The 23,768-nt window shown below is 36.5% G+C and overlaps 1 protein-coding gene across 5 annotated transcripts in view; it reads left to right on the top strand.

The window, feature by feature from the left end:
* The window catches only part of ATP2C1 (ATPase secretory pathway Ca2+ transporting 1), a 68,182-nt gene that overhangs the window by 19,662 nt on the left and 24,752 nt on the right, over positions 1-23,768 (top strand). For 3 of the 5 annotated variants that reach the window (XM_053972511.1, XM_053972491.1, XM_053972528.1), the window contains 8 exons: positions 13,990-14,100; positions 15,007-15,123; positions 16,674-16,763; positions 19,463-19,498; positions 20,380-20,441; positions 20,794-20,902; positions 22,640-22,795; positions 23,354-23,422. In XM_053972511.1, the coding sequence (XP_053828486.1) occupies positions 13,990-14,100; positions 15,007-15,123; positions 16,674-16,763; positions 19,463-19,498; positions 20,380-20,441; positions 20,794-20,902; positions 22,640-22,795; positions 23,354-23,422 (750 nt within the window). Of the gene's footprint in view, positions 1-215; positions 367-13,989; positions 14,101-15,006; positions 15,124-16,673; positions 16,764-19,462; positions 19,499-20,379; positions 20,442-20,793; positions 20,903-22,639; positions 22,796-23,353; positions 23,423-23,768 lie in introns of all 5 variants that reach the window. The other 2 variants (XM_053972520.1, XM_053972501.1) reach the window with 2 other exon arrangements.

Consider the following 23,768-nt stretch of genomic DNA (forward strand, 5'->3'; position numbering starts at 1 on the left):
CCCGGGCGGGACGAGGCTGTTAGAGGCGCTGGTGGCGAGAGGGAAGCGGCGGCGCTGCTCCTCCGTGTTGCTGGAGCTGCTGGGCGGCGAATCCTAATCCTCATCCTCGGTGGTCTCTGACAGCTCTGCGGGCTCGCTGGGCAGCCTATAGGGCTGCTTTTTTTTTTTTTTTTTTTAATATTTTTTTCCTCTTTTAGCGTTGGTTTTTCTTGCAGATGTTGCTGCAGGTGGGGGCAAAGGGAGCACTGTGATTGCCTGGGATCTTGGGGCATTTCTCTCTTCACCTTTCCGCTCCCGCTCCAGCGCTGCTGTTGCTAAAGACTTTTGTAACTATCGACTCAAGTACAATTTCGATGGAAAATGAAGGTAAAGGTCTCATCAGAGTCACTGACTTCATTGGAGCTAAGAGGATTTTTGCATGCAATTTGGTGACAGCTCCTTCTGGTGCGTGTGTATGTTTTACCGTTCCAGGGGTTCGCAGGGTTGCTCTCGTGTGCTAATCATGTGGTAGGGATTTTGATCTGCATTTCGAGGTTTAAGATTTGTAGCATCATCGTTTTTCTTTATTTGTGCTGATGCTTGTTGAACTAATTGTCAGACAGATTTTATTCTTTCTTCATATACAAAGTATCTATTGTGCGTTTTAGTGCTCCGTGTGTTTGGAATAGAAATATTTTATTTAGCTAGAAGCTTCTCAGTATTAGTTGCTTGGTATTTGGTTCATTTATATGATTCTCTTAAGTTTTTATTTCAGGGTGAGATTGAGAAGCATTAGTTGCATTTTTCTTTGAAATATTTTGTGTATTTATATGTTCTTGAAAATGACTCAAATTTGCCCTCTTGGACAGCATTTAATTAAAAAGTGATACTGAAGTTTTGAGTACTGAAAGAAGTTGCTCTATTATGCTTTCCCCTTCTTGTCTCATTTGGAAATTACTTCAGTTTTCTCCTGCTGGCCTTCAGTTTATGCTCTGGGAACCTTGAAAGCCCCTTAAGCCCCTTTGCATTGTGATAGTGACTATGAACTTCATTGATTTGTTTTTTTCATTTTGTTTTTCTCTTTCTGTTTGACTCTGTATGTTGAAAATCTCTGAAATTTCTTTTTATTACTATATATATAAGAAAAGAACCATTGATACCCCCCCCTTATGTCATCACTATTCTCTGAAAATGGGTGGGGGTTTAGGTGGCTACTGGATTTGTTTTGCTACAGGTTGTTACATGACATGTTAGGCGCTCCTTTTTCTCTATCCCCTGTCTGAAAAGAGGAGTGCTTTTTTATGACTTGAATGAAGAACTGAATTGAGAGGTAGACCTATATTATTTTTTATTATTGAATATTTTTCTATTTTGAAATATGGTTGTTGTGGATGACTGGAAAGTTGTGGTAGTTGTGAAGTCCAGCCCATGTTGAAAATTATGTATGTAGGTTGTAATCATCTGGCATTTCAGAACTTTTTTCTAACTTCAAAATCATATTAGAATATTTTAAATTCTACTGATCATGGCCTCCAGCTGGATATTTGTAAGGAAAAGCATGGACTTTCTTAGGTAGCAGGAATTTTGAAGTGCTCAGAGCACAGATTGGTCTTCGTTTTTAGGGGCTGGATAGCTGACAGAAGTGGGGTCAGTGCCTTTGCATTGCAGTCACTGTTGCAAGCAAAAGGGTTTTGAATGGGCAACGCCCAGGAGCAGGGGAAGGCAAGCAGAGATAATACCACTGAATATAATTACAGTTAAGGGAAAAAAAATATCTGTGTGCCAAAATCCAAATGGCAGAAAGACTTGTAATACCTTACAGTTCTGTTACCAAATAAATAGTGTATCATAGATTGAGTGTACAGTTGAGTTGTGTGTGATAGTGTGGCTCTGTTCTAGTCTTCCAAATGCACAAAGGCATTTCTTATGAAAATGGCATTTCTTATGGAATAAATAAAGTTTGTGTAACAATTAGTAATATTTGTATGATAGAAATAACATTTAAAAAACTTTGACTAGGGGAAAATATTTAGGAATGTGATCAGATGCATATTTCAAAGGTCAAAATAAAGGCTGTTGCTTATTGAGGGTTTTCAAAATGGGGTAGGCTTATGGGGGTAGGAGAAAATAATGTATGATAAAAAGACTGGCGTGGTTCTCTGAACACATGAATTACTTCTCCACTATTTCTGCTTCCATATCCCTCCATCTCATAATTAATTGAGTCTCCAGATGGGTTTGGTTATTTACAACTGTATAATGTCTGTTTTGGTGTTCTTGGTACTTCTGAGCCCTTCTTTTTCTATCAGTGTGACATTTTGAGGCAGCTAGACACCAACAGCTTTCATATTGGAACTTCTCAGCACTCTTGATGTTCCTTAATGTATTTTTTCCTGGCTACAGCTGAATTACCTTAGTAATCTTGTATAACAAAGATTGCATTTAGAATATTTTTAAGCTTTTTTTTTTCACTCAAGTATGTGTTTGAAAAGTCTCTTAGGTTTGGATATTGAGCAAGAGAGGGCAGATTGTGGTTTTTATTTCCTTTCTGTGTTTGAATGAATATTCAAGATGGGGAAGTGATGAGATGGTTAGGAAAAGTGATGTTTTTTGGTGTTAATTCAGTACTCATATTGTGTGTTTATCTCCAGACTAGTTAATGTTTTTCTTAAGACTTTGTGGTTCCTGTTTCTTGTGTTGGGTTGATTGAACTCCTGCAAAAATTCGTGTTTCTCGTGGTAATGGGGAAAAGAGATTTTCCCATCATAGGAAGACTTCTGCCTGATCATAAACCTATGACTTAGAGGAATGATGTTTGTATTTCCATTTGGAAAGAGTGAATTTTTTGACTTCTTTCTGTAAGAGGAGCTTTTTCTTAAACTGTGGGCAGTTAACGAAATCTTGCATAGACAAAATATGGTTTTGTAAATTTTGGATCTCTCCATCGATACCTCTGGGCCATTTGAAGTAATTTTTTGTAATGTAGACTTAAATTTTTTTCTTCCTCTTATCAACATCTTTTACATTGTGATTTAGGCTGTTTGTTTGAATCAAGATTACCTTGTAGAAGTCTACCTTTTAGTAGAAAAATAAATAACAGGTTTCATAGACTTTGAGTTTCTTTGAGGTCAGAGCATGACCACAAATATGAATTGTTAAATAGGAGTCCTGTTTTGTTTTTAAAGCCTTTAGGTAGGATTTATTTTCATATCATCAAGACCTGAATGGAAGAGGTCAAAGTAACATTTTCCTGCAAAAAAGATTTTCCCAAAATCATATGGAAGGTTGGTACAAAAATTCAGACCAGACTTGCTGCATGTAATAAAACATTGTGTGGTGATTCAGAAATCCTCCTTCATCCTCATTGTTTTGAGTCCTAGTTAATTTTAGCTAATCTTCAAAGATAATGGTTAACTTCAGCCTATGGTCCATAGTAATTTCAGGATAATTTTGATGCTTGGATGAATAGGGAGATGTAAGTGAAGACTGTTTTATTTCTTAGAAAAAGGTACTTCAGTTCTTCATAAAATCCTGACAGATCAATAATTTTTCTCTGTCTTGTACTTAAGGGCAGTTGAATTTCCTAGTGAGTTTCATGGGTGGTGTTTTTTTTTTTCTTTTGGTGGGTTGTTTTTTTTTTAATGACAAAAATGGATTTAGTTGTTAAGCTATCAGATTGAAGATCAGTGAATAGATTTTGGGTTTTGGAGGCAGTGAGTTTAAGCACCCTGGACTGGCTCATCATGGATTAGGCAGCTGTAAGTACTAACAAAGGGGTGGAGCTTGTGTACATGCAACAGACAGTAGAGGGGGGAGGGATGCCTGCGGCAGCAGTGGCTTGAAAACAAATTAAATGGTTCCAGAGTGGCATCGTTAGTTGTTCATTAGGTAATATCCAAAATAATCAGATTGAAATTTGTGATGAAAAATGTTGGAGGTTCTCAAATGGACTTGGTGTTACCACAGCAGTTCAGGTTCTTTTTGGAATGTAGATGATTTCTTAACAAATTAGTAGGTGGAAACAAGAAATTTGATATTCATTGATTACAGTTTTTTACTATCTACAGCTTGTAGAAAGCTAGAAACGAATACAGCATACGCTTATGTTGGCAGAAGCTACATCTTTTGAATTTGGAGGTTGAGAGAGGAGAATTGTTCTTTTTTTAAAAAAAAGTGGAAGTTTTCACTCAAGACCAATTCTATTCCTATATTTAAACAGTACTTCAATAACTTAAATAACTGCTAAGTTAATATATCTTAGAATTAATATGTATTAGAAACATGTATTTCCTTTTTAAATGAACAGTCAGAGTCATCTTTTAGTCTGTTTGGTTGATGATAGTTTTAGCCTTTTCTTTCCCCTTTTTTCCCGATGCAGGTAACTTGGAAATGTACAATAACCTAGAAGTGATTTAACATGGTGTCACTTTGAGTTCATGTGTTGCAGAATGTATGTTTAGCTATTTTGCTCCCTTTGTAAATTCTTTATTTAGAGAGTCTATGGTATAATCTGAGGCAGGAGGAGCATTGCTGTAAGGAAAATGCAGACAAAATTCAACAAAAGAGAAACAACCTTTTTTGGTTTTTTTTTTTTTTTTTTTTTTTTTTTTTTTTTTTTTTTTTGTGAAGAGTGACAAACATGCAGGGATTTTGGGCATCTTGGGGTGCTCTTCTGTAGGACTGAATAAAAGGGTCTCCTTATAGTTGAAAAAAGATCCTGCTTCTGAGCTGTGTTCCTATGCTACTGTTGTGTTGACTGTCATGGTTGTTGAGTTTTTCTGGCTTGCAGGCTTGGCAGAAGGTTAGCCCAGCCCTTCCTCCTCCTTGTTGGGCAGCTTTCTGTTGAGTTGGAAAATTGAATGGGTTCATGAAGAGTTCAGGTAATTCTGAAAAAGGTGAGGGACAGAGTGAGACCTGTTAGCTTGACTCAGTTCCTGACATAATCATGGCTTCCATTCAGTATCAATTCACCCACAGGCCACGGTGGAATTTTGCAAGAGTGGCATAAGTTAATAAATAGATTTTTAGTTGTGAGATATGCTTTTGATCTGGTGAAAGAGTTCAGATGATACCTAATTGACATTGGGTGATAAAATTGACATTTGCAGTGTGGTTTGTAGAAGCTAGAAGGAATGATAAAGTTACAATGCAGAGAAGAGAGTGAAAATAAAATGCAGTAATCAAGGTATAAATTAGGGACAAGCATCTGTTTCTAGTTATTTGTTTTGTAAACATTCTGCTCCAAACAATTAGAAAGAACAAAATGGATAATGGGTTAACAGATGCCATCTACGGAATCTTTTACAAAGGGTTTTAAAGTATTTTTAAATCATAAGTTTTCTGCAGCACTTTTTTCTGCATACATAATTCACCAAAAAAAGAAGCATTGTGAATACAGCGTTGCTGCTTTTGTGGTACTAATCATAAGAAAATTTATTATCATAAGTAGAGTAATTATGCAGTGAGTTATGTTTGCAATTAAATTGACACTGACACTAGCTGGGTCCTGAGAACTGTTGTGAACAGTAAGTTCAGTAATTTTTTTACCTAGAAATTTATTTTGTTGCATTATGAAGAGAGTGCATAGCTGTCAAAGATATCATCAACTATGGGGTCTTGAAGCTTCATTATTTTAAACAAATACTGAGAGAATATTTGTATTGCTGTTTTTGCTCAATACCAGTTTATGGCAACTAAATTCTGCATGTCATGGATACATTAGCAGCATATCCCAGGGTGATAAAGTTCTTCATTTTAATGTTTGCCATTCAAGTGCTATCCTTGATTCAGAGAAGCTCAGCACTTCAGAGTGTTATGAGTGTTGGAGAGCAGCCATATGATCTTATTTCTAAGCTTAAATGTTCTCTTCTAGAAAGTTAGTGACTCTGGCAAGATAAATGACTGATATTTAGACCCAAGGTTTTTTGGCTTTTAACTTCTAAAGGGTGTCCTGTGAATCAGTATTTAAGCTGAAGCAGGAGCTTTTTAGAGTCAAATGAGGTACGGCCAGCAGGGCTCTCTTCCTTGGTTGGTGAATTTCTGAACTGATAAGCTTTGCTTTCATTGAGGCACTAGCATTGATTTGATCATTTTAGTGTGCTCTTAGGATTGTTTATCTTTTTTTCCTTCTGGTTAATAAGTAATGACAAATGTAAGAAATGTCCAAGCAGACTTTTCCAGTGTTCAAGGAATTTTTTTTAACAGGAAGATTGAAAACTGAATATTTTGGCCAACCAACTATAGATAGGTCTGATGTGTTTGTCAATGGCTTAGTGGTAAAGCTGAGGTCATCTCCAGGCTTTCAACAATGAGGCTTTAAACCCATTATAGTACATCCTCCAGAGTCTGCATAGATGCTCTAGATGGTAAATCTTTTGTAGAAATGAAGTAGCAAATGTGTTTGGCATTCTTAAGTTTCCCCTGTATTCTACATTAAATAAGCTAAAGGAAGATAAAGTGGTGTTGGAGGTTTAGCTGGATCTTTTTTGCCATTGCTTTGACAGTCAACAGCACTGCAGTCAGGTTAAGGTATGATTATTTTTGTGAAATGTTTTCTCTAGCTAGAGAGGGGCAGTTGTCACTCTCAAGGTTTGCAAAATAACCACACAGTGTATACTATGATTATAGCAAACTGTCCATCTTTACTTTTCACTCGTAGCCTCAGTTGAGTTAGATGTCCTACTTTGTTTTTTAAATTAAAGAAGACGTGGGGAAACATCCTGAAAGAGTGAAATATATTCCAGTTGTGGAGACACGTTTCTCAGAGAGTATTCATGGAAAGTACTTTTATGACTTGAAAATAGGTCTTGAGACTATTGTAGAGTTAATAAATTGCATGATAAATGGATCATCTTAGTCTTTATTGCACTGCCTGAAGTAGATGGGGTTGGGGAAAGGTCGCTTAAATATTTTATGACTTTTAAGGTAGGACAAATGTTGAGATTTAAAATGACCAGTGCCAGTATTTGATTTCTGTTTCTTATTTGATCAGAAATGCCAAAGTTGTGTATCAAAGAGTATGGTTTTGCATTATGATTGTTTCATGGCCATAGTGAAAGTCCTAAGCACTGCTGAAGTGGTACTGGAATATGAGGCAGGGGTTTCTTCAGGCTTGCAGAGCAGCTTAGCAGGTTGTTCTCCTGATTTGGGTGTTTATATTTCTTTGGTTAGTGGGTGGTGTCTTGCCCTTTTTCTATAAAGTATTATGAAATGACACACAATAGCAAGGGGCTGAAACTGTGACCTCCCAGGATAAAATTACTCTACAAGGAGAACTCATTAATGCAAATTAGTGTTTTTCTTTCCTTCTGGCTTTTTTTAGAGTCAGAACTTTTCTGTGTGAACTTCCTTTGATGTGGGGGCTCCTGGTAAATGTTTTAACTAAAATACTGTTGAATAGGAACAAATTTTTTTGACTGTTAGAATACAGGATTGCTGCAGCTGTTTCCCCAGAAGTGAAAAATCATCACACTTTTCCAGAGGAGTACATTCAAAAAAAGACAGTAGACAGTTACTTCAAAGCCTTCAAAAAGTATTTCTTCTTTTGAGCAAACAGTGCCTGGTAGAAAACAAGAGGCTCATTAGTTTGCAGACTTCAATCTTTCGTGGGGTGGGAAGGGACAGCTCTTTGCAGTGACAAGCAAAATACTCTTTTTGCAAATTGGTCGTGGATGTTTGTGTTGAATAAGTGTTGGCCCTTTTTGTTCTAAAAGCCTTATTTCCCACAGAGGTATGTGTCAGGGTTTAATGCTCTCTGACTAGGTTCTTTTAGATAACCCACATAAAGAGGGTGCAGCATTGAATGTTAGGGCAACAAAACTGTTGAAGGTCTGAAGCACAAATCAGACCTTCAGCAGGTGAGGAAGCAGTTGAGGGAGCTGGGGTTTAGTCTGGAGAAAAGGAGGAGGAGGGGAGACCTTATTGCCCGCTAGAACTGCCCAAAAGGAGGGTGTAGCCAGGTGTGGGTTGGTCTCTTCTCTCAGGCAACTCATGACAGGACAAGAGGACATATCCTCAAGTCGTGCCTGAGGGAAGTTTAGCTTGGTCATTAGGAGGAATTTCTTCACAGAAAGGGTGATTAGACACTGGAATGGACTGTCCAGGGAGATGGTGGAATCACCATCCCTGGAGGTGTTTAAGGAAAGACTGGATGTGGCACTCAGTGCCATGGTCCAGTCACCATGGTGATATTTGGTCGTAGGTTGGGCCCTGATCTCAGAGGTCTTTTCCAACTTAATAGATTCTGTGATATCAAATGTGTGTGTTTGAAGATACTCGATGTTATGTGGGTTTTTTATTTTGTAGCAGAAGGACACATGCATATTATGTTTTCAGTATATTTTATAAGTACAGTTTGTTATTAGCAAAATGCAGACATTTCAATTCACAGTTCAATCACAATACCAATGTGATTCCCATTTCCTGTCTAGAGTATTTGCACCATTGTCATGCTGGGTATCCCTCATCGCCAAAAAGGATCATGTGGGTTGAGACCCCATATGGTGTTCCTGAAATTTTGTCAGTGGTTCAGTGCATGTGGTCAGTAAGCAGCGTGAGCCTGACCAGCATGGGGGGGATGCAAACTCAGACATTAGCATTCTTTTGATGAAATTGGGGAGAAACATTCACACCACCAGTTGATCCACTCAGCTGACTGAGGTGTTTATCCAAAGCAGAGGCCACCCTCCTGTTCCACTGTGTAGAGGTCAAGTCAGCCTCTTTGCAACAGCTGTGCTTTGTCACACCCTGCGTTATTTCCTGAGATTTGTGGGTGCTTCACCCTCACTCATCTCCTACAAGCCTTCTGTTACAGGGCTTTGTGGTCAGCCACTGTACTTGAATATTTATACTATCTAAATATACAGGAGTTTGAGGCTCATTTGAGAAGTTGCTAGTCTATCACAGTTGGTCTTCATGATTTAATCACATGTAAGGTACAAACGACTGTATCGGTGCAGTCTGTAAAGATAAAGCCTTTCTCAACATTACTTCCAATTTTATGCACATAATTAAAATATAGATAAATTAGTTCAAAAGCCAAGAATAAGACAGTAAAAATCAGAGTTTACTTAAATAAGAGTCTGCTTAAATTTGTAGCTTGACTGCATTTATAATTTGTGAACTTGATTGCACTGGGTTTTATTTATTTTATTAAGTCTCTATTTGCCACACTCAGCTGCTTCTGCCTGCTTCTTCTGCTAGCATAACTGGTTAATTTCTCTGGAGATTTAATTACTGTTAAAATCTGGTGGAGTCTCACAGATAAAATTGAGTCATAGTCACAACCATATTGAATATTGCTGGTTTCAGAATGGTCTGAGGGGTCTTTGTGTGTTTCTGTCTACCTTACCTCCACTTCTGGAATCCTGCTATTGCTTCAGGGATTTGCTTCTGGCTGTACAGTTGGTCTAGGATTTACTGTAACTATTAAGTGTGCCTAATGCAGTTTTTTGTGTGTGTGTGTTTGGCTTTTTGTGTCTTGTCATCACTTGGCCATGGTTCTGTGGCTGGGACTTGTATTGAGGTTCCAGAAGCACTTTGCCTTCTAAACAAAAGGGGCAGGGAAAGATGGCATGAACATCTAGTGAGATAGGTATTTTTAAGGGCATTGTTAGCTAGTGACTCTGTGGAATCACAGTTGTGATGCTGAGCAATGATCTATTGAAATAGAGAGCTTGGTGATGTTTAAGATAGATAAGATAGTTCTGCTTTAAAGAAGACAGTTAAAAATGCATTTCCAAAACCTCTAGCCACAGTGTCCAAATCAGCAGGAGAAGATTTTGCAGTGATTCTTCATATCTGATGGAACTGACAGAAAAAAAGGATTGCTTCCATTCTGGGTAGTCTTCTCCTTAAAAATACCTTTTGCAGCCAAGAGTCTTTGCCTAGTGGGAACTGTGTCCAAAGTCTTTGTGCATCCACAGGGAGAGTCAGACCATTGACATCTAGGTGATCTCTAGGTCTGTGTATTTTCAGGATTCCAGACAGTGCAGAAGAGGTAAGCACTTGGTATTTAAGTATCTTACTGTATGCATGGGTGTCTGTGTTGTCCCTGTGCACCTATTATCCATGCTCTGAATTGTACAGACTTACAGAAGAACATGCTTTTTAATATCTGAGCTTTTTAAAACTTTCAGTGTATATCACACACAGCTTGATCATACAGAAAGTTCAGGAAATGGGAACTTGTATGTTTCAGTCTGGTGTTCAGTGAAATACCTTTTATTATGTTGAACACTACTGGTTTTTTTAGTGTGGGGAAGGTAGATAAAAAAATGAAAACTAATTCTTACGGTGGATGAGGAAGTCCTTAGTCTTTTGGGATCCTAGTAAAGAAAGGCATGAAAAGCAGATGACTGTGAATAATTGAGAAAAGGCATTAGCAAGGTATAAAATCACCTTTCTGGTGCTGGAAATCCTGAGATGATACAGCTTTGGAAAGATCTCTGGTCAAGGCATGGCACATTGTTTGTTCATTGTACTTTAGTACTGTTACGGGGTTTTACAGTACAGAGTCATCCATCACTGATAGTAGTCTGGAAGCAGAGCTTTGAAGTGTCCCATGGACAAAGTGCTCTAATATCCTTACCTCATTAATAAAACTGCAGCTCCTGAGCAAGGTGCAGGTAATATTTCAAGTGAGAAAGACATCATACTGTACACATACTTAAAATGAAATGCCCATTGATTAGTTACACATTGATTACATGGACATTCATTAATTGTGCTATTGATTGGACACAGCATGACTCAGTAAGGATCACACAGTATCCATGATAATCATGTACCTGAATGTGGGTCACTGACTGCTCACACAGTAATAATCTTACAGGTGGATCATTACAGACAAGTTGAAAGGTCTTTGTAGTACTTGAATGGGCTTGAAAGGGGTTCAGTTTTACTGGGATGATGGAACAGATTCAGACAGATTTAGTGAGCTGTTCATATGGACCTGAAGATTCAGAAGGAATCTCAAAGAATCAGAATTTTTTTCAGTACCTCAACTTAAATTTAAATGTCATTGTTTTGTGAACGTCTGGGTTTTTTTTTTTCACTTTTGCTGTTCTTTATAGATTTGTTTCTCTACTACATTTGTATTTCATACTTGTAGGTCAGTTGAGTAGCTTTATATAACATTTGGAGACCTTTATGTTGGCTAATTAGCCAAAGTGTTTTGGTTACCAGTTTGTCTAAAACTAGATTTTCCTGTGAGAGTGTTCTGAATTTTTAGACTGCTCTTGCTGAATGTGTGTCCTTCCGTTTGCATTCTCTGAGCAAGAAGAGCTAAAGTTCCCCTTAAAAATAATTGTGAAAATATACTGATGTCAGTGAACCCAACTGATGGATAATGGACTTACGGTGCTAAGCTGAGAAAAGCAATGGTAAAGGTAAGCTGTTGGTACTTCATATTGGTCATGGTAGAAGGCAGTTAGGCAGGCTCTTGTAGCCTATGAGAAAGAAGAAACAGTAACATGTTGCTGTTAATTAGTTGACTATATTTTTCTTCAGAGAAAACAGAAGGGAACTCTGAATTTCTAGTAGTTTAAGTCTTCCAGACAAATTTGTATTTATTTTGCTAAACATCCTTTGGTCACAGTTCCATGGTCGTATGATTGATGCATATTTCTTGGCCTGGAGATGATGCTGTGTACCTTGGAAGTGGTCCAAGAAAAGCCCTTCCTGAGGCAGTTGTGTATTTTTGTTAGTTAGCATCCTGCTTTGTTCCTTGGTGGAATTAGCTGCAAGTGGGGAATGGAAAGCTGTAGACATAGAAGCTTCAGTGGTGATGTGTGCTGCCTATCCAGTACCTGACATTCGCCAGTATAATTTCTTAGCCTGTATTTTCTTTATCCATAAAAAAACTTGGCTGCAATGAAATACTGAACTATTTTAAGGTATCAACCAATGAATGACAGAAAATTAATTGCAGCATAGGATGGAAAGAAATTTTGCTGTATGTGGGTTGTCTCCTTTAGTACAGAGCACTGTGGTTCTGGGAATAGCTTCTGTTGGATACCTTAAAAGGTGGTGCGGAGGCCCAGATCTCTGGTGGGCAGCAGTGCAAAGGACTGTGGAGAGCACTTGCCAACAGAATAGAAAAAATAACTTTTCTAGTTTTGTGGAAGTAAAAGATACATAGTAAAAGCAAAATAATTTGCTTGAATACAGTTATTGTGGTCCAGCAGATAGCAAGCACAGCTGTTTTTTGGACCTAAATCTGTTGGTGTAACCTACTTTATATTTTGTGAGAGGAACAGTGATTGATTTCTCATTGGCTAAGCAATTGAAATTTAATTTGTGGCAGTGTTAGACATTTGAAGCTGTTCTTTTCTGAACTGTGAATGTAGTTTAATCTGCAAAGATTGTAGAGGGTTTTTAGAAATTAGACGAGGATCCATACAGGATTATTGTACCATGCGTAATTCTGCTCTGGTAAAAGGAGCTGGTTATAAGAAGACTTTCTGAGCCTTTATCTTTCTGATTCTATATCAGATTTTCTCTGTAGATTTTTTCCACCAAATACAGTACAGCGTTCTTTGTAAAAGTGGGAGATAATGTGAATGAAATACATTTGATAAGACTGGCTTTTTTGACTTTGTCACAAAAAGGTTGTCAAAATAAGCTTTGTTGTTACACTGCAGTTCTGTGCTAATGAAGATTTATTTGGAAAACAAACCTGGTCTCTGAGAGAACATTAACATTTCCGTTTAAGAATATTTAAATTCTTAAAATTATCTTTAAAAAATGTTATTAGACTTCCTGAAGCCCTAATTGATAATATTAGGGAAATGACCAGTCACGTGTCCTTTTTTGGAGTTGTTTGTGTTTAGCAGTGATGTCAGTTGTTACAGGGAAAAAGATTTTTCTCAGAGCTAAAATTTTAATGGCTGTCAGTTCATTTCTGCCTGCCCTTACTGGGAAAGCATGGTTGCTCAGCATTTTTGTTGAGAATGTGGAATCATCTTGGTCAAAGTCATATGTTTGTGGGCTTGTTTTGGAGCAGCACTTAGGCTTAATGTTTTTCTGCCTGAAACTGCTGTTCGGTACAAAGAAAATGAGCTACAATAGAGCAGTAGTAGAGTACATGGCCAACAAACAGCCATACCTTTTCTGGGACATAAAGTGCTGGAATCTCTTAATGTGTTGTCATCTTTAGGTACTCGTATTTTAAGTCTCAGCACACATAGAGGAGTTATATACAATACAGTAATTATTTCCTAAAGCATAAACCCGCCATTTGAAATTCTGTGCAAGTATAATGTGAAAGCCATTTCTGTGGTTTGCATGTTTGCATGTTAGGTCTCTTCCAGTTAATGGTGGGGGGATGTATGTGCAGCATGAAGTATTAATTGTGGGTGCAGTGAGACAGCAGGAAAAAGAATATCACTCCAGCTTCTCGTGTAAACAAAAGTCAGAAACTCTGAAGTTTCATTAAATACCAAAGCAGTGCTGACCTATGCAATCAATGTTGCTATTTTGCTCTTCTGTAGTTCACAGAATTTTAGCTTCCTAAAATTACAGAAAACATTACTTTTTATAGTATTGATTTGAAGCTTTTGTACTGTAGTCAAGTTTTATGGCTTCACTTGCATCTGTACTCTTGAGGTTTTCTTACTGGTGTTTCTCCTTTCTTTGTACAAGAAAATGTAAATAGACCTGCTTAGAGCACCTTCATTAATGACTAGAAAGTAGGAGCAGGGAGTGAAATTTATCTGGAGCAACTTTCTGACCTAATATCGATGATTATGAGCTAAATGATTATCAAGTTATTTTGCTGTTAGGATCTCTGCCATCACTGAACATGTTACAGAAATTAGTGTTCTCACTTGCATATCTAATGTTTTATTATTGCAGGTGGTAACTGCATGAAAGTAAGTTGAATTGTGGAGTATTTAAGTGCAATGTTTATAAAAAACTGCCTTTGAATGGCATAAATACATAATTGCTCTGGCATGTGTTGTTTAAAATAAAACATTAGCACTCCCCTTCTGACTTTGGTTTTGTGTCTAGGTTGCACGTCTTCAAAAAATCCCTGATGGTGACAATGAGACAATGATTCCTGTACTGTCTTCAAAAAAAGCAAGTGAATTGCCAGTTGATGAAGTAGCAAGTATTCTGCAAGTAAGTAATTTTTTTCATATCAAAAGAATGCATTGATGTTAACAAACAATAAGTTTGATATTTCTTAAGACAGATCTTGTAATTGAAAGTTGATGCATTATCATGCAGTTTGATGTTAGCTATTACCTGCTTCTAAAAGCAAGTTGATTTTTAAATTGTTACTAGAAATTCTCTAATCTCTTAATATTAAAACAAAAAAATCAGGATTTTGCAGAGGGAGTGAGATTAATCTTGAAAATGTTTGGATTTGTCTGCTTTGAAAATTGCAATTTGTTAATAAAAATCCTAGAGTCAGTCTTACTATAAAATTGTCGTGGGTTTTTCTTTTTTTATTGCTTCCATTTCTCTAAGGAATCTTTAATATACTTATTTTGGTAACCACCATCTTAATTGGAGAAACAGGACTGAGAAAGCTACCCATTGACAGATTTATGAACCATTCAATCTGGGTTAATTTTCATGATAGATGGTCTTTTCTCATTTTCTGTATGCTTGACTGCTTGAGGAGTACACCATGATAAATGTTGGTCACTGACAACTCAAGATTTTGAAGCTATCACAGTCATTTGGCTGAGTCATTGAACTTCTGATGTAACTCTCAAGAGTCTGAAAGATGCCCACAGTTTGATTTGTTGTAGGGTTTTTTGCAAGGAAGATTAGCAGTCATTTACAGATGTGAAGCAACATCTGCTTCCATAGTTCTGTGAATTTTTGATTGAATTCCTTAAATACTGCCAGAGTTTTAAAATAATAGTTAGCTTTTATTGTCATACAAACAGTAGTACCAAGCTTGTCTTTCTGATGTTGACCAAATTCATATAATTGAAGGCTGTGTATTTGTATTTGTGTGAATTTACCCCAGCTTCTCAGTGTAATTACTGTTTCATTCTTTGCATATTTTAATAGGCTAATCTTCAGAATGGCTTAAAAAACTGTGAGGTTTGTCATAGACGGGCATTCCATGGATGGAATGAATTTGATATTAGTGAAGATGAACCACTGTGGAAAAAATATATATCCCAGGTGAAGATTTTTGTCCTTTTTGCTTCTAAAACTTTTCAATAGTTTTGGTCTTTATTTTGTTTTGCTTAGCTTTTGTATACGTGAACATATTTTGGTAAAAGTGGGAAAAATCTAGTTGAGTGGGAAACTACAGCTTGTAAAATTTATATCTAGTTTATCTACTGAGAAAGCTTTTACTTAGGCATGTATCTATAAACATCACAGTGTTTTGATTGTGATCTGTTCTTAAATGTATGTTCATAGCTATCCAAAAGGTGCCATTCATAACTAGCTTGAGGGCTAGAAAAGCAGAATAAACGTCCCTGTAGTCGAACTTGGTCCTGAGTTGTACTAAGATCAGAGAACAATGCATATGACCATTGGTAAATATTTAAATGGAATGTGAAATATGAATAACTTGATAGGAAATTTCAAAAAGCAAAACTGCTGCCCTTGATCTGAGGGTGGAGGTGGGACCAGCCTTGATTCTGGTGTTGAGCAGAACTGGCAAGAGTCAAGTGTGAATTTGTTTCTTATGAGTGTGATATATCTCAAATGCATATATACATATCTGATGTGAAAGTGTCACTACTTTCTCCTCCCTACCCATCCTGCCCCCCAGCTATACAAGATATTTACACAGATGATTCTTCCAATGAATTTGTAATGTTAAATATTTTGGGCATTGTTTGCTGCACCTTGGCTGTGCAACAGTGCAAGCTTGACGTTGCGCTCTGTGGTTGACTGTGTGTTCCTTGGGAGAGATTAAAAAGGCTTTCAGTGCTTTGATGATGGTAGTGGTTGGAACACATCCCATCCTGGCTGTACACTGGCATGAGTGCTATATTTTCAAGTGTGTAGGGTCAATTACTCAGATGCAGTGGAACACTTCTAAGGCATATTGCACAGGACTATTTTAGATGGGATTTATTAAGATTCATACTTGCTTTGAATGTGCTTATCAGATCTTCTTTTGGAATGTTCATTTGAAATGTTCTATAGGAATGTTCATTTTTTGTAGTGTTTCTCAAAAAAATCAGCACATTAGCAACCAGCTGTCATAGAAGCAAGATCCTTTATTGTTTTAGCCTTAAAAAACTGTGGAAATCATATGATAAAAGGAAAACTTTTACCTTGTAAAAGAAGAAATCATGAATTGAAAGTTAAGAAATATATTGCTACCTTAATAGTGATCAGTTGCTGGAACAGGATCAGTCTTTTACCTCAAAAACATTTTGAATGTGTTTCAGACTTCTTTTTGTATGTTTAAATACAGTATAAACAGTTATAGGAGATTATTCTTTTTGCAGAAAATGCGAATCAAGAAATGTAAGAAACATTTTCTTCCTGTTACATATTTAATACAGTCTATTCAAGGTCTTTGATATTTAAAAGAAAGTGCCCCGAGTAAGCATCTGAACTGTAGAGTTAGCTTTTCTTTGCGCTGCTAGGTTATAAATATTTTAATAATAGAATAATATGTTTCAAAAATAGATCTGGTGTGCTCTGAGGGAGTAGGTAAAATAGCCTTTCTGTCAATGTGGCTGACTTACTCTTCTGTTTCATTTCAGTTTAAAAACCCCCTTATTATGCTTCTCCTGGCATCTGCAGTCATCAGTGTTGTAATGCATCAGTTTGATGATGCTGTCAGTATTACTGTGGTAAGCAACTAAAATTTTGTCTTGTTTGGGAGTACTTGGGGAATGTGTGACCACATGTGTGTTCAGCATCATGAAAATGCCAGTGTGGGGTGGGATCACTTGAATACAGTTACTGAGTTGGATTTGTGTGTTATCATTAAATCCATTTAGTTCATGACTGGATTTTGGTTTTTTCCTTTTCTTTGATTGAGAGCAGAAATACATCCATGAATAATTTTTAGCTGCTTCTTGCATATTTTCTATTGGTAAAATGCCTGTCTTTAGGCATTTGTTCGGAGAAGAAAATTTTTGTATATTCTGTGTAATTTTAATCTAAAATTATGATTTAATTTCAAATTGAAGCCAACAAAAACCTTCTGTGAATTTACTTGAAAGATGTAATCTTTTAAAACATGAAGTAAAATCTGAACTGTCTAGAAATGACAGAAGAAAGAAGCTGAAATAATACATTTTTGTAGAAAGTTGCAGTTAAATAGGGTGCTGAACTAGTGAGCCAAATATAGTACTCATAACTGTCAGTGCAATTGGCACAGAGAAGAAAACTGTAATCCCTTTGACCTTTTCGGGGTCATAGGTGGTGACTGAAAATCATGATTTCTGTATGACTAGAGGCACATTCTAGCTGGGGTTTTTTCCTGTTTTGTCTTACCTCTGCATTTCCTGTGTTGACTTTACTTTTATACATAGGGTGACTGGAGGTTTGCTCCTAACCTCTCTATTTTTTTATAAAGAATAGTTGCCTTTGAAAGATAACCTGTGTGTCCTCTTAAAGATAAAACTTGCAATTTTGAATTTGAGTGTAGTGTTAGTCTGGAATAGTTTGTTGTCTTCCTAAGTTGGATGTACGTAAATTGTTGTATTATGAAATATATTTAATTATTGTGGCTGAAAGATGACTTATTTAATGTTTTTTTTCCCGTTGGTTAGTGCTTTTAATTCTATTTCTTAACTCTCTTGAGCAAGGCAATGAGAAAAAACCAATGCAGTTAGTGTAAGAGAGCAGTAATTTCTGCATTCTTTGTTACAGCCTGGGAAGGAATCTTTTAATAGCCTTGTGAACATTGGTAGAAATATCTTAAAATATGGAGAAGAAGTGTGATTGAGTTAAAGTTATCAGCTGTGTGTTTTGTCTAACTTCTGTCTAACTTGTACCATTTTGTCTTGTTATTTTCAATAATGCCCACTTTATCGCCAAGTCAATATTTATTTCATTTTCAGATGATGGTGCAATTTTTCTGTGACTATGCATTGTGTTCAGAGCCTTGGCAACAAAACTCATTTGATACTAAAGATCAATGACATCTATTACTCTTGATAGCATTGCTGTCTTGAGCTGCTTCTGCCATCCTTTTAGCTCTGCTGCTACAAATGTAAAACTCCTTGATCTGGACTGGGAACTGATGAAGATTAAAAGAAAAATAAAATCATTAAAATTGTTAATAAATCATTTGGCTTCTTAATGCAAGCCATTACCCACAGACACAAGCTGAGAGACTGATGTGAGGCTGGGAATGCAAAGCTTTTTCAGGTAGTGGTCTGTGGAGTATAATACAGCCTCCAAAAACCATGCAGCAGTGGTGGAAGTATTCCATGGAAAGATGAAATATATATAGTTATTTCCTCATATTGAGTTGGTGAGGCTAATGTTACTATCACAAGTAAGGTGGATTTACTGAAGCGTTCAAGAGAGTTTTTCACTTGCAAAATGGTAATATCTTGGTTATTTTTAATAGTTGCTGTGTGTACTTGAAAGGCTTAATTAATGGTTAATGTGTTACGATTCTGGAAAAAAATCAGTGTAACAACTCAGCTTGAGTAACAAATTCAGCTAATGTAGCAATATGAGAGTGTATTGAAGGCGAAGATGAGACTTGCTTTACAGCCAACTCTGATCTTTGTTGTTTCCTGGAATAGATTTATTTCATTTGTTCACTTTCACATCACATGCTTAGAAGCCCTGTAATGTTTATGTTGAAGTGTTGCAACCAGAATTGTATGTGATAGAGGGGACTATGAAGGCTGCTCTTGAGGCCTTAGTACTTATCTTGGATTTTTCCTAGTGAACAACACTTTTTAGCTTTTTTTGTTTGGGATCTCTGACATCCTGTCTGTTTGGGTTGTGCTCGGTGTTCAGTTTCACTCTGTGGGTGCCTTGGGCAGAGTTTCTGAGGCTCATCCTCCTCTTGTTCTTGCTAGGATGTTTTATGGCTCCAGACTGGTTCTTCAGCTTTCTGCCTTTTATCTGGTGTTTCTGTTCAAATTCTTGGAATTTGAATGAAACCACATCTGTGACGCCCTGTAGTAGTTAATGCACTTTTGTTCTTGTCACAGAAAACACCAATCAGTTTTTCTATTTGTGTCATGGATCTCTTTTCATTGCTGTCTCTTATTCACTGTTTAGAAACACGAAGCAGAGGCAATTTTTCAAGTTTGCTATCTAGTTATTAATCTTATTTGTAGTAAAATCAGGTTGTTGCATTCTTGGACATGACTGAAGCAGGTGCAAATAGATAATGACATTGCTTTTATGACAGACCTGAGAGATACAGAGTGATTTTTGAGCATGAGAAAATTAGTTTGTTTCCAAATCACCTTGTTAATATGTAGTAACAACTATGACTGATCAAAATCAAATATGATTGCTTACTTTCATGGTCATTTGGAATGCTTTTATCCTACCCACTTCTGTTCTCTTGCAGGCAATAGTCATTGTTGTTACAGTTGCCTTTGTTCAGGTAAGACAGGTGTCGTCCAAATAAGATCATTGCGTTTATGGAAATTCCTTTATTAAAAAGACTGAAGCAGTTGTCTTGGTGCATTGCGCTGTGAATGGTTGAGTAATGTGCTTTCATCCAAGTCTTTGCCTTTTCTAAAGTGCGTGATTTGTCCTGCTTTTACCATGTTGACATTTATGCACCCGTATCAGCATTATACTCAGCAATAAGAGTACTTGTAAGGAAGTCCTTGTAATAAACAGCATAGAAGTACATAAACATCTAACTTCATAGAAAAGATAGTGAAAATATAGCTCTTGCTTTAATTTTGTGCAGAAATGGAAACAAAGATTGTTTCCCAAGTCATAAAAAAGTTTTCTTTCTGTAAATGCACAGCTTTAGCCAGGGTGTGCCTAAAGCAGAATTGCTTTGTGTGTTTGTGCTTTTTATCTTTAATTATCTTAATTTTGTAACCTGTTTATCGAGTTAAAGATGAGCTGTGTTAGCTTGGTTCTCTGGGGAGCTAAGAACATGAACACAGTATTTTTGGTACTCATTTGTTAAACTGTAGCATTCAATAATGTGTCTGATCCCTGAGTTCAGAAGAATTCTAGTAAGTATTATAAAGACCTGAAAATACTGAAGGAAAATGCAAAGGACCTCTGCTGTTTTTTCAGAAGAAATGCATGTAGGCAAATCTGTAAATTTTTCAGTGTTTGGAACATATTTGCTTTTTAACCTATCTAATGTAGAACTGTTGAAAGTCATCTCTTATCTGTTTGGAATATTACTTAATACAACTTTATTAATGAAATAAATTTCAGTAGCTGTGTTTTATGTTGTGCAAGTTTTCCCTGTTTAAAACTACAATAGTATTTATTTTTTAAAAAATGTCTCTGCAGGAGTACAGATCAGAAAAATCTCTTGAAGAGCTTAGTAAACTAGTGCCTCCAGAGTGCCATTGGTATGTAATTTTGTCCTTTGAGTCCTAAAGTAAATCATAAGAAGTTTAATCTGAAATGAGTAAATGGGAAAGATTTTACTGAACTTAGTTCCTTTGTATCAAGTTTTTATGCTGACTTAGAGCACTTGCCTTTGCTCATTTTAAAGATTGATTTATGAGCCTAAAGAACTACACTGTATGGTTGTGTCTCTGAACCCTTCCAGTGATGTTACTGATGTGTAAGCTCTCAGAAACAAGCAGCAAGTTAGAAATATTTTGCTGAAATGTATAGCATTGCAATGTGCAATGGTGTGAATGCTTTTCTCAGCCAAAATGCCAGAGAAGTCACTCTCACTGCTCTTTGTGCCTACAGTGTGCGAGAAGGTCGGGTGGAACACACACTTGCAAGAGATTTAGTGCCAGGTGATACAGTCTGCCTGTCAGTGGGAGACAGAGTCCCAGCTGATCTACGATTATTTGAGGTATATTCCTGACTTGGATTTAATATTTAGTAACTTTACTTTCTGTGGGACAGAGGGGAAGCGAAGATAGCCAATGAGGACTGAAGTGCAGTGTTCTTGAGTTCACCACTTTCTTGATAGAAAATTTGAAATAATGGCTTTCCAAATGTCACATACATTCTTAACCAGTGGTAGTTTCTTACTGTAGGACAGGAGAAAGCATTTTCAAGAATACATTATTCATAAAATTGAAAAATTCTATTTTTTTCCCCCTTAATGTTAAATATGTTGTAAAAACATTGTTTTCAGTCTGAATGCTAAGATATTTTGGCATCCGGTTGAAGGTGGTTTTCATTAAATTTTAAGGCATAGTTCCACTGTTCTCCAATAGTGGAATATCAGAAAAACTTGTGAAATTGTGCTGGTGCAATCTTTTCTCTCTGACACTTCTTCATCAGTGTGTGTGGTTATATCTTCTAGTTTACTAAATACTTCATTTGTGGTATTAGCACTGCTGGAAGTGCTTGAGTTGAAAAATTGTGCTATAGCAGTACTTGAACATTCTTTAAAAATGAAGTGGAACATAGATATATTCACCTGTCTTATTTTGGTGGTTTTAGTTGTATAATGTCATTTTTCTATCAGATTTGGCATCCTCAGTTTGCTCAGTATCTGGGCTATCTATCCTGTTCGTGTCTGGATATAAAAATCCGTATGTCCAGGTTATCCACAGTTGATAGTTAATTAATCAGTGTTCATTTCATAGACAAATTCTAAATTAATTAGTTTCTTGACAAATTTGTTTGGATTGTGTTGTTAGCTTCTGTGGTGTAGTTGGTACTTGAGTGGGTTTATTTTTTATGACTGCAAGCACTCTGCTTTCCCTTGGCAATTGTGCAGTCCCTGCATTGTTATGAAACTGCTGTTGCAGCAGCACCTACTTTCCTGCTCATATCTGATACCATGCTATAGTAGCAGCATGCTCAGGCATCTTGCAAAGCAAAGCAGAAATGGAATTGGAAGTTTCTCAGCTATTTGCAGCCCTTCACTAGATGAGAATTTTTTCCATTGTAAACTACTCTTGCACATCATTTGAAAATAAGAGGATGTGATCTTATTTTCCTATGGTGTCTACTGGGCATTGCTACAGGATGGTGGGTTTTACAAAGAAATTATATGGAGATCATATTTTCAGAGAAAGAACTAGATTTGTTCTGCATATTCTCATTGATGCTGTTCTAGAAAACAGTAGAAGCGATAACTGGGCACTATTTGCTTTGGGAAGACATTTGTACAAGTGAAAACTTTTCCACACTGGTCTCATTTTTTGGGGACAATCTTGATTTTTAAAATGAATTTACAGATCTTTTCTGGCCTAGGTTTTCTGTATGTTAATGAGTGGTCCATCAAGTTTTTTCATCATCATCTCTAAAGCCAGCATATTGAATCAAAAACTAACATACCTATAACAGTGTAGACTTGAAACATAATTCATTTTGGTCATGGTGATAAAAATTTCAGAGCTAGTGGATAAATTTGAACAGTAGCAAAGTGGCATTTTTGTCTTCCATCTTTGACTCTGGTGAGAGCTTTGTAGGAATGCTTGTTGCTCTGTTGATCCTTAAAATATTGACATGTCTCCTTATCATATTAATAAATTGGTTATATTTTAATGGTCAAAATTGTGAAACTTACCTTTACACTTCCAAATACTTACAAAATATTGTCATAGTTTTTTTATCTATTTTGTTTTCAAAGGCTGTGGACCTTTCTATTGATGAATCCAGTCTCACAGGTGAGACAGCTCCTTGCTCTAAATCTACAGCTCCTCAGCCAGCAGCAACCAATGGAGACCTTACTTCTAGAAGCAATATTGCTTTCATGGGGACATTGGTCAGATGTGGAAAAGCAAAGGTAAAATCATTATTGAGAGAGAAGAATATGTTCCATGTTTTAACTATTTGAAGGCAGTTCTTATTTTTTAAGTTTACCTCCTAGTGATTAATGTGATACTTTGCAGAGCTTTTCTCACTGCTGCTTTTTCATACACTAGTTTAGTAAGAAAACTATGGCCATCAGAGCTCAAATTCATAGGGAGCAGATGATGTGAAACTGCTCTGTCTAGGTTACGGTGTTTTACTTCTAGAGCTACACTCACATGTTTGAAAATGTGTAACAGAAAATATGGTTCTGGCTGGTGTTAGGTGTTACCAGTTTGAGTTTTGCTACTGGTAGTTAGTAAGTACTTCAGCAGTGCACAGAAAAGCAATTTGTTTCACTGAGACAAAAGGTTTTTTAGGAAAAATTCCCTTCTTGTGACAAGAACTAATTCTATAAACCAAGTTAAAATTTTTATTGGGCTAAATGGCGTTTGCCCATGATTGGAGTCAAATCTGCCAATAACAACAACTAACATTAAAACTTCAGATTTGATTTGGCTTTATCTTTATGTTGTTTTTTGTTTTTTTTTAGGGTATAGTTATTGGAACAGGAGAAAACTCTGAATTTGGGGAGGTTTTCAAAATGATGCAAGCAGAAGAGGTAAGAGAAGATATTTAGAAGCAAAGACATAGTTTGAAAGTGTGTATTTAATTCATTAAAACTTTGAATTTATTCCATAGGAACTTAGTTGAACATACATTGCTTTCAGTATTTCCCTTTCCTCTAGTGAAGCAAATCTTTTAGCTCTTGGACATGAAAGTAGTAATTGAATGCAGTGCAACAAAATATCCATAGCTGACCTAAAGATACTAACTGTGAAGATAATACTCTGCCCCTGTCTAAATATTTACATAGATTTTTTGTTTTGCTGTTTTGCTAAAATTTAATTTTCTGTAGATGATTAAAAACATTCCTTCTGAGATATAACTGGCCTTTCAGGGCTGTA

The sequence above is a fragment of the Vidua macroura genome, chromosome 1 (assembly GCF_024509145.1).
Source record: "Vidua macroura isolate BioBank_ID:100142 chromosome 1, ASM2450914v1, whole genome shotgun sequence".
Classification (NCBI taxonomy): domain Eukaryota; kingdom Metazoa; phylum Chordata; class Aves; order Passeriformes; family Viduidae; genus Vidua; species Vidua macroura.